The sequence below is a fragment of the Myotis brandtii genome, unplaced genomic scaffold, assembly GCF_000412655.1.
Source record: "Myotis brandtii unplaced genomic scaffold, ASM41265v1 scaffold35, whole genome shotgun sequence".
NCBI lineage: Eukaryota > Metazoa > Chordata > Mammalia > Chiroptera > Vespertilionidae > Myotis > Myotis brandtii.
In genome coordinates this window covers 94,929-109,928 of record NW_005363467.1, presented here as the reverse complement: position 1 = coordinate 109,928, position 15,000 = coordinate 94,929, and the positions used below count along the sequence as shown (strand labels likewise).

The window sequence follows — 15,000 nt, the reverse complement described above, 5'->3', positions numbered from 1 at the left end:
CAGAAGTATAGAATCTGGTATAATTGCTGCTTGTTTTGCATGTGATTTCTGCAGCCAGCATAGGCCAGTATTGTAAACTCTTCGCTAGTTCAGACTCTAGTACAATTTGCCTAGCACTTGCTAACACACTGCACCAGGTGGAAGAAGGGAAACGGAAAGCAAATGAAAGATGCAAACTCTAAGGACCACGTGTACACGGGAAACCTAGAAGCCCTAAGGACTTCGGCAGAGTCGTCATCTCCACCTGGAGATCAATGGCAGGACCAAACACTTAGAAACATGTAGCGAGCAGCTTCTGGAGTTACATGCATGTAAAGGAATAAAGTTAGGGACGTCATAATTATTACAAAGCCTTCATAAGAGCTACAAACTCCCTCCATGAACGCACCCTTCCCCCCAGCTGTGCACCGTGAGTGCTGAACAGGACTGGCCGATCAAGACAAGGCCTCTGGCTCCGGTGTGCCTCCCCTCTCCGCCTCCTGCCTGCTGGGTGCTGGGTGCTGGCATGTCTCGGATTCTCCCAGCAGTGCCACGGGCGCTGCCCCCTGGTGGAGAGGCCCACCCCCTGCACAGGACCAGTTCAAAGGGCTGTGCTGCCACTTAGCAGACACTGAAACCATGCACTTCACACTGACTTTGCCCCATCCCCCACTCAAACAACAGCAAACAGCCCTGGCTGGGTGGCTCAGTTGGTTGGAGCAAACAAATACCCAAATTGGACTAAAGACTTGAATCTACAAATCCAAAAGGCTCAATTAACTCCATGTAGAATAAACCCGAAGAGACGCACACCAACGCACACACTCCAACTTCTGAAAGGCAAAGCCAGGGGGACTCCTGAAAGCAGCAGGAGGACCCCCTCCTGGAAGGGATCGCGTGAGGATGTGAGCCGTTTCTCAGGCCTGAGGGGTGAAGGTGGCTGCAGCCACGGAGAGGAAGACGAGGGGGTTTTACGTGATCCTGTGTCCTGCGGTGGATCCTGTATCCTATTCTGTGTCCTGACTGTGGTGCTGGTTAAACAGATCTTTACACGTGTTCTGACTCACCGAACAGTAACCAAATGAAAAGTCAATGTCATGCTCATAATTTTAAAAATTAAAAGAACTTGAAAAGGCTGGTCATGTTGATGTAAATGGCAAAACTGCAAGATGTGAGCACAGAGGGTAGGACACTCTCAGAAACCATCTTCCTCAGAGCCCCTCCTCTGAATCCTTTTGCTGTTTTTGTGTGAAATCCATTTTGCTCATTTTGCCCATTTTTTTTTAACATGCAATGACCTCCACCTTCCCCAAATGCCTGTCAACATGAAGTCTGTTTAACTTGTTATATTTTCTGCCTTAAGAAACATAAAGTATCTTTCCTTAGCAAATGTCAAGTACAACAATATGCCTAAACATTTTCTTCAGTATTATAAAACTGTGTGAATAAAACAACTTTTTTATAATTAATTTCTCATAATAAGTTCTCAGACATAATTTACATGAATATATTTTAAAATTATCTTAGATAAATATTGATCCCAAAGGTCATCATGTTTGGTCATTTTCAAGACCATATTTAAATTGGAAAGTGATTTACCAAAAAATATTTCTGTATCCTAGAGCTCTATTCTATTAAAAGTATTCTCCCATTAATATATTAAGTCATCTTGATTCTAAAGACTTCTTTGCTGAAATATCCATATTAAAATCAAAATGAAAACACTTGAGCAGACTGTGAACTGACTTCCTATAAGCAGAGCCACCGCAGTAAGTGAACACTTCTCCATCAGGAAAGGCCTTTGGGAGGGAATCATGCCCATTCTCTCTCCTCTAACGCATGCACATGACTTGTTTTAATGCAGCAATGCCAACACAAGTATCACTGCCAGAAATGTACACAGGCCTAACAATAAGATTCTGATTAGTGTCACAAAAGATCAAAATATGTATCCATTATAAACTTATACAAGTTGATCTGCAATTAGAGTCTCCAAATATAAACCCCAGAATCTCAATGAGTAAATGAGTTCTCTAACTAGTACCCGCTCATGTGTAAGTGAAGTCATTTCATCGTTGAAAAACTCAGCTGTTTCCTATCTATATGACCTCATTTATGTAGAAGGACCTTCAAAAACATATTCTCAAATGCACATTTACCTAGAAGGTTAAAAGCATGTAGGGGTGCCCTAACCGGTGTGGCTCAGTGGATAGAGCGTCGTCTGCGGACTGAAGGGTCCCAGGTTCGATTCCAGCCAAGGGCATGTACCTTGGTTGCAGGCACATCCCTAGTAGGGGGTGTGCAGGAGGCAGCTGATCGATGTTCCTCTTTCATCGATGTTTCTAACTCTCTATCCCTCTCCTTTCCTCTCTGTAAAAAAACAATAAAATATATATATATATTTTTTAAAGCAGGTAGGGGTGATATTATACTACCAATTTAAGTATACTATTTTAGAAATAAGAACATAGATTAATAAACCTAAATTTAAAATGCAACTAAGCTAGGACTTAATTCAACCCACCCAACTCTAAAATGTGTGTGTGTGTGTCTATGTGTGTGTGTTTGTCAACAACACACTTACTATTTTGTGTCAACAAATAGTATCACAGATAACAAAACTAGAGAACTAGCTCAATAAAATGAGGCAGAGACCTCAAACCACTTAACGAAGACAAGGGTGCATTTTAGGTACTCTCCACACCTGGCCTCTTCTGTAAAATAAAAATATCACTCTTCCAAACCCAAAAACACATGTTTAAGAATTGTTTCTACTTTGAAAACAGGTATTTCTCTCAGTTCATTAAGTAGAAAGTTAACTCCTTCTGTGTAATAAAGTATTAAAAGCAAACATAAGTCAATGAGAGAGCCTACAACAAACCAATTATCTATACATATAAAAGGCTAATATGCTGTCTGTCAGACCAGTCGCTATGACACGCACTGACCACCAGGGGGCAGGCGCTCAACGCAGGAGCTGCCGAGGTGCAGTGACTCGGCAGTAGCGGCTCTCAGGTGCTGCACCCCGAAACCAGAGAGGAGGGAGCCCAATTCCTCGTGGGGCCACGCAATTCCACCTTCAGCCATGTGTTGTGTTGTTGCTGGGACACTGTTGGCCCCGGATCTGGTTTCCTGCACACTTGCGTTTGCATTCCACACCCTGTAGGACAGCAACTTTGCAGAGTTCCCTCTTGCACTCCAGGACCCCTCAGGATGTCGGAGAGACGGTTTCGGCCCAATCCCGGCAGGCCAGGCCAAGGGACCCCACCTGTCAGAGGGACCCCGCTCACTCCGCAGACAGCCTTGAGCCACTGTGCCATCCCAGGTACGGCCGGCGGGAGGGACTGCAGGAGGTTGGCTCCAGGGCATGTCCGGCCCGTCTTGCCCAATCCTGCCCTGCCAGCCACCTTCTAATTAATTTCCTTTCAATGTGCATGAATCCATGCACCGGGTCACTAATAAACTATAAAATGCCCCTGACTCTTATGTCTTCCCAACTTCTACCTACAAAACCACATGTAATGACATTTACATGATGCAGTTTCCAAAGACACACTGATGTGGGTGCTAATCCACCCAGAAGGGCCATCGTCCTGCTCACTCCCACAGGCTGGTTCTTCTCCAACTGCCTCTGATGGACAGACAGCCCCACCCAGAGCTGGGGCGGGGAGGTCACGGAAGGTCCTTTCAGTAACACTCAGCCTGTCCGCTTGGCACCCAGTGACCCATCTAGCAAAGGAGCATCATTTAGAATCGGTACATACGTCCTCTCCGGTGCTCGACTAAGCCCACGGCCTGCTTGGCGGAACACTTGGCAAACCAATTGTCCCCCAGTAAGACAGTGACTTCATTAGTGTGGACGAGTTTTCCTGGCATGAAGGCAAAAGGGCCAAATGGTACCTATTTAAAAAATAAAATAACAGCATTAAGAACACTGGAAAACACATCTTATGAAACACTAAGCATTAAAAGCTCTGCGCTGAGGTCTTTTTATCTGTACACTAAGGAAAACAAAATGTCAACGTCACAGAAATGTAACACTCTATTAAAGTTTCACCAGGAAAACCTATAGGAGTTTGTTTTAGGTTAATAAATCAACAGGGGAAGACGGCACATTTACATACACCTCTCAGAGAAATCAGCATTGTCTCGAAGTCGTTATCCACCTGCTTTTTGTTCATTTATACTTTTTGTTCATTCATAAATCTAAATGAAACAAACTTGTAATGAAATATTAATACCTTTGATTAAAAAAACAAAATTATTTCCAATAAAATAGCCATTTATTTTTGCAAAGCAGGAATGAATAAATAAGTAGCTTTAACAAATCTACAAAATGTATAAAATGTTGAGGCCAGTAGAACGGACAACAGCACACACAGTGCCTGGGCTGGTGTAATTAAGAACAGTGTTCATGAAGAACATTCATGCAATGACGGAATCTAATCCAGGGCTCGTGAACAGATGACTATGTCAATATGAAGATCATTTAAACAGAAACTAGGAGGACCTTTTTATATAAAATCAATGTTCTAGGGTTTAATTCTGTGAATTACGCAACAGTATGGTCTATTCCTGCTCTGGCTAACAGGAAGCGACTAAGTGTGATATTTCTGTCATAATTACAGTTTTCTGACATAGTAAACCTGCACACCAAATATGTCAAATTCTGTGCTAGCGTTTCTGCCATGTATGTCACCATGATGTGGTCATTTCATGTAAGTCTGGGGGGAAGGGGAAGAAGAAAAGACCCACTATGACTACGACTGGTGTGTGAGTGTGAAGTGAAACAGACGAGCCCTATGGCTGCGGCCTCTGACGCAGGCCCTCGGCGAGGTCATCTGTGACCTGACGCCGGAGGCACAGGAACACCATCCCTTCCCAGGGTCGTGTCTCCACAAGAAACAAGGGTCCCGTAGGGGACACGCGACCCACCATGATGCTGTAGGACAGCTTGTCGGGCAGGGTGCCGAGCCGCTCCTGCAGGGCGCTGTAGTCGTCCTCCACCTGCTGCCTGTTGACAAAAACACCAAACCCTCCATCAACACGCCAGTCGGCTCCTCCGCAGGCTCTGTGCCAGCGCGCGGCTAGTCAGAAACCTCGTTTTAGCCATTTGAAGACGGAAATGATTTTTTCATTTACAAATCCAGTTTTCACCAAGTTTCGCGATGGCATGACGCCGCGACACACTTCTCGGGGAGGGCGCCGCCGGGGCTCTGGCCTCAGAAGAGGAGCACTCCCGTCCGGAGACTCGTGTCTCCTCTGGAGGAAGGTGCCTGAGCTGAGTGAAACCTGGCAGCTAAGGCAGCCGGTGCTGCTGGAGGGAAACGGAAGCTGAGAGGAAGGAAGGGGCTGGGGAAGCTCCTGGGTGAGTGGACACTGGCTGCCGAGTAGAAACCACCAATAAAATCTGATCGGGGCTCCCGTCCTCAGAAAGCTGGGGGCTGGAAAGTGGGGAGCCATGCCCCTCATCCAGGCCGCTCCTGTGATGAGGGGGGAGAGCCCACAGGGGCGGGAAGAAATCAGGCAGCGGTCAGCACAGGCAGCCCGCCGGCTCTGCATCTGCTTCACACTCCATCCAAACAGAGCTGCCTGGCAGTTCATGTCGACAACAAAGATGGGACTTTGCAGGAGCAGAGATGGCCGCCACCTCCACCTGGGAGCCCCTCGGGGCCTACGCCCCCTGCAAGCACAGCCCTTCCCTGGAGATGAGGTTTCCTGAGGGTCCCCCCTAGGGTGCCGGCTGCAGGCAAAACCAGGGCACTGACGTGTTTTAAAGCAGAAGGTTCTGTCAACGTTTTAAAGTAACAAACCTCACCAATTCAGCAAGCAATTTAAAAAGAACATGTAGATGTTGTCAAACTGAAATTGGGATAAATTGCCACGAACCATCGCTCTCCAGATAATAAAAATGACTTCTACAAGCATCGGGCCTGCTTTATGTTACGCCTTGGCTCCGAGTCACCAGGGGCACAACCAATACCACTGCCGCAGCGAGTCCAGAGGACACGAGGGACTTCACGTGTCTGCCACTCGCCCTGAGAATATTCCTGCAGTCAGTGTCACTCTTCAACATTCTCCTCTCGCGAAAGAGGAAGGAGGAAGATGAGGAACCACACACGTGAGAGAAACCAGGTCTCTCCTGTCAGAGGTCCTTCTGGAACAGGCCTTGCTGACAGACTGCACAGCCAGCTGTGCCGTGCGGGGCTCCGGAGACGGGGCTGTGTGGGCAGGAAATGGGACAGTGAGTGTCTATGAGGCCGAGTTGGTGCAACGCCTGCGCGCCATAGGCGCTTGTTAAACCTACTGTACGCTAGCAGTTATGTTTTAGAAGAGTGATTTTGCAAATGCTCACACACTAACATTAGCTTAGATGCAAACGATTCCTGGGCAGCTTTGCAAGAAGCTGGTGAAAAACAGTTGTTTACAAGAATTGGGGGTAAAGGAGAGGAGGGAAGCTACACACCATTCACACCCTGAAGCCCAGAATATTCACTCTGCCCTTTGCATGAACGAATCCTTCGAAAGTGCACAGACCAGCATGGTCAGTAGACATCACGTGCATTTTAAACGTCACCCTCTCTGCTCCTTCACTGCGTTGGTGTCACCACCGAGAACGGCTCGGCTGCACGGATTGTGCTGTAGATGAGACTAACGCCTGGTTCAGCAGCGTGAGGAGCAGCCCGGCCTCCCTGGGGCCTCCTGCCTCCACACACAGTGCAAATCCGCTGCGATTCCTGCTTAGTGACCAACTGGGCAGGCCTCCAGGGCGGCCGCTCATACGACAGCAGCATCCGACCGGCCCCTGGATCACGGCCATTTAGATCCTAGCAATAGCAGGTCCTCATTTAAACCAGAAGGAAGTCTGCTTCCTGAGCCGTATCAGAACTGATTCAGAGGAAGAGGCACATTTAACGGGAAAGCAGTTCTGGGGCTTTTCATGCACAGACAAGGTTCCCTCTCGCTGGCAGAGACAGACGTGGAGGTCCCCTAGCCACGCCTCTCGGGGTGGGGGCTCTGTGAAGCTGGAGATTGAGTCTGAGTCCCATGGACCTGCCCCGAACTAAATGCCATGTCCGTCCGTCCTTGCTCGCCAGGCCTGTAGTGCCGGCAACTACGGTGCTGCATCCAACTAGCCGAGCACGTGGCCGCCGTCCACTCAGGCACCTCGTCCTGTGGGTGCGGCACGGGGTGCCGTGGACAGGAGGGCGTGCCCTCGCCCTGAAGAAGCCTCCACCTCCACAAGCACCAGCGCAGGTGGTGAGTGACAGGAGGGTGCAAATCAGTGTCTGTTCGCACTGAATCCAACCCTTTGCTAATTTCCTGATTTCCTGATTAAAACCAACAGAGAGAGAAGCCAACACTAATAAGGCTTCCTCTAGGAATCACTTATAAAACGGCAAATGGTTCACTTTGACCAAATTAGCAGGGCGGGCAGGGATGAGTTCTCTGGCCGGGGACCTGCACTCCGAGCTTTAACCTAGAGGGATGTGTGATGACAGGCCCACACGGGGCTGCACGACAGGCGTTTACTGGACATGAAGAGGCGCTGGGTTATTCACAGGTGGATCCACGTGGCGTAGCCGGGATCCGGAGCAGCAGTCGGAGTGCAGCGCGGGGAGGAGCAGAGCGCAGACTCCGCCCCCAGCCCTGCCTGCAGCCAAACAGCACCTGACACACTAACCAGGAACCATTTCCGAGCAGCAGTCGGAGTGCAGCGCGGGGAGGAGCAGAGCACAGACTCCGCCCCCAGCCCTGCCTGCAGCCTAGCGCGCTGGAGCCAAACAGCATCTGACACACTAACCAGGAACCATTTCATCGGAGGTCTCTCAGGCATGAAGAAAAAGCCTCTTAAAATAAATTTAAAATATTCTGTGCTTGATGGTGTCTGAGCAAGAATTCAGTCCCAGCACCGAGGACAGTCGGCGCTCCTCACTCACCCTGCAGGCAGGAAGCAGGCGGCCTGCGGTCTCCCAGTCACCTCCCCGAACAGCGCACAGGGCACAGGGCACAGCGCCCAGCGCCGCACTGTGACTTCACACCTCAGTCAGCAGCTGGACCGCGGGCTCCGAGCTGGGCGTCCTCAGAGACAGAGGAGGGCTGCGCACCAAGCGCGCTATGAACTCAGGGTCAGCACTGAGCAGACACTCGCACTGCAGCTGCTCAGAGGCTCAAACTTCAGGACACGTGCACCTTTCCGCCCTGACGGGCTCCGAGCTGGGCGTCCTCAGAGACAGAGGAGGGCCGCGCACCAAGCGCACTATGAACTCAGGGTCAGCACTGAGCAGACAGGACGGCTCCCACTGCAGCTGCTCAGAGGCTCAAACGTGCACCTTTTCGCCCTGATTTTCCAGCAGCTGATCCAATTATTATCCCAGTAGAAACATAAGAACTATTCCCAAGTAGAGCTATGATTAGTCTAGTTCAAAAATGTCTGTCTCCACTTCATACTACTAATGTTATTCTAACACTAAAGAAAAGAAAGGAAAAAAGAAGGCCCTTAGAATAAACACAAATGGTGACACAACTTCAGGAAATCAGGGAACATGTAAGTCAGCAAACAGTGACAGACGATATAAATGAGCGGCCAAGGCACTCAACATGGAGAGCACTAGCGGCATTCAGTCATGGGCTCCCCAGACACAGGCACACGCTGCTTCAATGCAGACGGCGGCCGACAGGGTCTCAGAAAAGTGATAAAAGCGTCCTTCACTCACCAGTGCTGGATCCGCTCTCGGCAGCCGCTGACCACCTGTCATGGAAACAGATAACTCCTCATGAGAAACAGGGCATGGCACAGCTCAAACCCGCGTCGCCGCGAGCGGGCCTTACAGATTCCACGGCGCCTCCGGCCCCATCTGTACGTGTCACCCGCACCGAGATGGGAGCGCTGGCTCCTAAGCAGCACACTCCATCACACCCTCTAATGCGGGCTGATAACCGCAGAACAAATTACAGCTCCCGGCTCGGGCTCGGTGCGAAGCCCGCTGCACAGCAGTGAGATGACACACGATATAAGATAACTAGTATTTTGTACAATCTACAGACCTGCTTTCAATGTTACATATTTTGTAGGATACACAAATGTTACAAATAACAAAAAAGCTAATGTAACATCCACGTTTCATCAGTTAAAAAAAAATGACAGTAGTGAAAATATTTTATTTTGTCAGTATATCTCCGAATGTTCTCACCTGTGATTTTTATTCTGACGCATTAAAAATGAGTTCAGTGATATCTTTCTACTACATTTTCAAAGGGAAATACTTGGGATAAAGAGATGCTCTGAACAGCCCATTTGTTCCCTCTGTGAATTATGATAAAAGTGTAAGCACCTCATAGCCAGTTGAGCCTATAATACGAAAACAGTAAAATTAATGACAAAAGTTGTTTGTTTCCCTCCGCGGTATTTCAGTAGATTCCCACAATGCTCAGAACACCAGTAAGAACACTAGCCAATAAAGGGGAAGACACTTACATGGCAATTGAAAAGCAACACTGTTTCCAAAGATTATTAATCACTTGCTTTTACATGGCCCATTAATAAACATCTTAAATAATAATTTCAAATGCTGTAGCACCATTTTAGAGACAAAGAAACTAAGGAATAAAAGCCAAAAGGCTCAATACAAAGCCACATGAAAAAAAAATAGCAGAATTATCTGGGGTTTTGTTTTGTTTTTTTTGAATCCTCACCTAAGGATAGGTTTAGTTTTTTTTAATTATTGATTTTTTTTATTTTTTATTTTTTAGTGAAAGGAAGGAAGGGGTAGGGGGTGGGAGGGAGGGAGAGAAACATCCATCAGTTGCCTCCTACATGCACCCCAACCAGGATAGCACCCGCAAGCTAAGTATGTGCCCCGACTGGTACGAAGCCACAACCGTGGTGTATGGGACGATGCTCCAACCAACCGAGCACCGGCCAGGGCGCTGTATCTGGGTTGACACCCAGGCTCACTGTTCTGAACACCGATAACTGTCTGTCTGCTTAATGTTTTACCCAGAAATCACAGGGGGTGGGGCTGTCACTGAATCTCTCTAACATTTACTAGTAATTCCTGAAATAACTGTCCTCCTTTGGGACATGTTAAATACGAGGGCAGGAATCCTGCACAGAATGCATGCTGTGATCAGACCCCCAACCACACCCCACATTCACTCAGCACAGGGGGTCCGCTGTGGGAGGAGGACCTCGGAGGATCACTCCCCAGCCGCACTGGAACAGCGGCGCTGATGTCGCCGACCGGGCACCTAGAAGGGCCGGCCGCAGCGACACCAGTCCACCCTTCTGTCTCTGATCTGGCCGTCGCTGTGAAAGACACAAACAGAACTCCGTGTCAATTGAAAAGAACACCTCTGCATGGAACCCTTCTGATGAAGCTCCTACGGAACAGCCCCGTGAAAAGATGAGACCCCGCTGCAGCCGACGCCGGTCTCCACGCATGAGGTGAGCCGGCAGCACCCGAGCAGGGCTTCATTAACCTCCACGCGGAACCTGCCGCGGCTGCATATTAACTAGTTACATATTCATAATCACCTACATTATTTAAAGGGCCTTCGATGAAATGTTCTCTGCAATATCCATTAGTGACGGTGTGAAAGGTCACAGAAGATAGTTTACGGAAGGCTTCCAGGAAGGCTTTTTAATTAGTAAATATGTAAATTTGGCACATCCGCTTTTTATGCTTAAAAAACAAGTCCTCGGTAAGATGGCCCGTCTTCCTGCCGTCCCCCTCCTGCTCCCCACCAGGTCCCAGCTACCCTGCCCCAGCCCACCCCTCCCCTGGTCCCTTCTCTTTCCTAAAAATAGTTTCCCAGGAACAGATTTCAAGGATACAACAAAAAATCTATTTCATCATTTACAAGGGAAACTTTCACTGCCAAAAAGACTGTCTTACACTGAAGTGTCTACTGGCTACGGGTAGGGTTCAGAACAGAGGCTGCAGCTGGGCGCCATCCAAATACAGGCCAGATATTTTGAGAACCAAAGAAATAAAGGAAAAGGTGAAGGAGGCCCGCACGGACACAGCTCCCATGGCACGTCCACGGTTCTCTCTGCTACAGGACTCAGTCCACGACTTCCGACAGACACCTGAACCCAGGCAGTTGTGTTTACATTGTGAGGTATCTGTAGTTTTCCTGGTCACAGCAAGTTGCTGTTTTTTTAATTTAGTAAATTTCTATAATGTAAATGTGAAGGAAAATTTTAGAAGGAAGAAAATCTTATGATTCAAACTTGAGTCTACCTGGGTTAAAAAACAAACCTGTCTCATTTTTCTGTGAAGTTAAATAATTCCAAATAATCTTATTCCCTCTGAAAATGAACTGATTAATTCCTTTAACTATTAATAAAGTGACCAGAAGATAGTGAGCCTGGTTCTATAAACAACCCTTGGGGAAAAACAACAAGAAACATTTCACTTTGTGGTCCTTCACACAAGCTTTTTTTAAAAAGTAAGATGGCTATCGAAGAACAGGAACTGAGCCAATTCCAGCTTTCTAAGTTAAACCTGCCAAAACATGAAACTGTTGCTCCTGAAGAAAGAAAATCTTATTGAACGGGGCACATTTTTAGAAAAAGAATTGGTCAGCAGGCTTCAATAATTAAAATAACTGACTCAGTCAATTCTGTAATATAATGGCACTTATAGCCAGGAATTGTAAATAAAATACGTCCGTAGTGGAAGTAGAGCACTAAGTCCAGTACAGGGGTCAGCTAGGAGCCGGCCTACCGCCTTTTACAACGCTCTCTCTCTCTCTCTAAGAGTCTTTGCCGACACCCCAGTCGTCGGTCACATGGCACCTGCCCCACCTACCCCAAGAGTAAGACTAACAGAGTTTCGCCAAGACGGCCCCTCGTAAACCAGCTGCGAGCAGTTGTCAGGAGGCCTCGTCCTCTCCTGACGAGCGGGCACCTGTGTTCAGCAGTGAAGTCACGCGCCAGTTACAGCTGCCAAGAACCGCTAAGAGGGAAACGGTTTTAAACCGGGTCTCCCAAGTCCCAAAGCCCACGCTCACTGCGTGGGACGGCTTCCACAGGAAAGCAGCTGTGTGCATCCTCCCTCTCTCTCTCTCTCTCTCTCTCAGACTCCACTGCTGCTCCTGCCCTCCCTCCGTAAGCCCACAGTCACAGTAATGCAGTAAAAGCAAGAAAGCTTAAATCCACCAATAACAGTCCTTCCTTCTTCCAATGCTTCATTCAGCTCATGGCCCTCAGGTCAAGCAACTAAGTATGAACAGCACATGTCCCAGGCGCAGTGAGTGTGTGCATACACGTGCGTGTGTGTGCGTGCATGCGTGCTAGAGGAAGAGGGCAGTGGGCTGGCCTGTAGTCACTATCACATCACAGCTCTAAGTATGAACAGCACATGTCCCAGGCGCAGTGAGTGCGTGCGTGTGTGAGTGCGTGCGTGTGTGTGTGCGTGCGTGCGTGCGTGCTAGAGGAAGAGGGCCGGCCTGTAGTCACTATCACATCGCATCGTATGTTTGAGGCACTAACCGAGTTACATGTCCAGGATGACAATGACACACGGCCCAGCCAACAAACTGGTTTTCCTTTACGTCGGGGTCCGGCTGACATAGAGGCACATTCTGCTACGAAGGGCTAAGTGATATGTGATCGGTTTAAAGTCAACAAAGCCTATAGGACACAGGAGTAAGAACGCCTTTGCTCCCGCCTTAGGAAGGCAGGCAGGCCTGGCCTCCCGTGTGTAAGTCTCCACTCATTCCCCTCGCGCTCCTGACGTTGGTGACAGTCCGCCAGGGGCATCAGCCGTGCGTCCCCTTGGGAAATCCGAGCCACATTCCAAGTGGCCTGGAATAGAAGCCGGAGGACGGGGCACTGTGCCTCAGTGGCTCGGAACCGCGCCCTTCACTCCTCACTGTCTCCCTACACTGCACTCCGGATCCCTCCTGCAAGGGCCGCGGTGAGAGCCCGAGGACTGCCCAGGCACAGCTCCGAGGGCCGTGCCTCTCCTGCTGGCTGCCATAGGCCACGTCCACATGCTGGGTTTCAATGCCCCGAGTCAGAAACGAAAAGGACCTGGAGGCTACGCTGACCGAGCTGACAGCTCCTTAACGGCTGAACTGAGCGCTAGTAAAGGACGTTCTGTCGATTGATTAAGTAAGTAGGTGCACACATGTCGTCACACAGCACCTAAGACGTGCGCGCCAACAAATCAGTAAACACTGCAGGTCTCTTAGGGAGCCAGCCTTCTCTGTAAAGAAGGAGGAACTGGCTACAGGTTCCTACCAGAAAAAAAACTCAACACGAGCACTCAACTGCAATGCACTGGGGTTCTGTTAACGCTTGTAAACAACTTCACTTTCTAAATATCCTAAAAGGCAAAAATACCAAAGCTGCTACCAAAAGTTAACTCCAATTATATAGAGCCACTCGCCAAAACACTTGGAGGTTCTTATGCAACAAACATAGCCAGGATGGAATCAACACGACCCTCCTCACCGCCCCTGGACATTTAGCCGGTTTCCTACGCAGGCTGCCCGCACGGTCCGGTATTCACGCCGGTCCCTTTAGCAAGGCCGGACTGTGTCTGACATGCCTGCCACTCCCTAAAGAAGAAACAGCTCACTGCAGACGAAACACAAGCAGGAGGACGCACCAAGGCTCAGCACCGTCACCTGATCAAAACCAAAGAAAAGACACAATTTCCCAGCAGCAGGGGCAGGCGCAGGGAGGACAGACACTGCCCTCCAAGGAGCAACAGAGTTAGAGCTGGAGCTGACGTCAACAAAAACAAGGAAAAATGAAAACAGAGTGAAATCTTAAAGTGGGAGAAAGTACCCGGACATCCATGATGATGTGCACAGCAATGTTCGCTCGCTAAGGTGTAACCACTGAAACTCACACAGGGGCACGGGTCAGCCACATCTCAGTAACCCGGCGAGAAAAGACATGCCACAGGGACTGTTCGGAGCAATGTAAGTGCAGGAGGAACGAAAGAGCCACTGGACAGGTATTTTTAAAAAGGTCACGATAAATCAATGTGGGTCCCATAAAATAATAAAACACCATAGTGCTTAAAGCACCCAGAATTCAAGTGCATGGAGCGATAATGCACGCGCTGGGGCGGGTAAATGAGCGCACGTTGCGACCTCTGGGAAAAAGCCCCTCGTAAGAAAGAAGAATAGTAGGCAAAGTATAGTATAAACATACAGTATATTTAGTGCTAACAAACACATATGAAGTATAGTACTAACGTACCACAGTAGAAAAGAATGTATCAGGAACAAGTTATCAGAGCAGAGAAAACACATCAACAAGGTGTGTTTGAATAAATCAAAGGAAGCCCCTAAAAAGGCAAAGAAAGAACATCCAAGGAGGTGAAACAGCCACAGTGACAGCGATGAGAGTGATAACCACGTCAGTGCAACATGGCGGAGCCGCTGTGGAAAACAGATCGGTGGTTCCTACAAAATCAGACACAGATGACAGGTGAGCCAGCCATTCCACTTCTGGGTATCTTCCCCAAAGAAGTCAAAGCAGGACTGCGAGAGCTGCAGGTCAAGGTCACGGCAGCATTATTCATAACAGTCAAAAAAAGGAAGCAACCCTCGTCCATCGATGGATGAATGAATAGCCAAATGTGGCATACGCATACAACGGAGTATTATTCAGTCTACAAAAGGGAACCCTGCCCTAACCGGTTTGGCTCAGTGGATAGAGCATTGTCCTGCGGACTGAAGGGTCCCAGGTTCGATTCCAGTCAAGGGCGTGTACCTTGGTTGCGGGCACATCTCCAGTGGGAGGTGTGCAGGAGGCAGCTGATCGATGTTTCTCTCTCATTGATGTTTCTAACTCTGTCCCTCTCCCTTCCTCTCTGTAAAAAATCAATAAAATATATTTTTTTAAAAAAAAGGGAACCCTGATATACGTAGTCTGTGATATGAATAAACATTGAAGACGTTATGCTAAGTGCAATAAGCCAGTCTCAAAAGGACAAATGCTGTATGATGCCACTTATGTGAGACGTCTACAGTCAGACTCACAGAGACAGAGAC

At 48.6% G+C, this 15,000-nt stretch overlaps 1 protein-coding gene across 1 annotated transcript in view; it reads right to left on the bottom strand.

The window, feature by feature from the left end:
• The window catches only part of URI1 (URI1, prefoldin-like chaperone), a 25,862-nt gene extending 12,067 nt beyond the window's left edge, over nucleotides 1-13,795 (bottom strand). Inside the window, exons 1-4 of the mRNA XM_014544057.1 lie at nucleotides 13,784-13,795; nucleotides 8,697-8,731; nucleotides 4,915-4,993; nucleotides 3,744-3,879 (exon numbers count right to left, since the gene is read on the bottom strand). Coding sequence (XP_014399543.1) covers nucleotides 3,744-3,879; nucleotides 4,915-4,993; nucleotides 8,697-8,731; nucleotides 13,784-13,795 — 262 coding nt within the window. The remainder of the gene's footprint in view (nucleotides 1-3,743; nucleotides 3,880-4,914; nucleotides 4,994-8,696; nucleotides 8,732-13,783) is intronic.
• Between the last annotated feature and the right edge of the window lie 1,205 nt (nucleotides 13,796-15,000).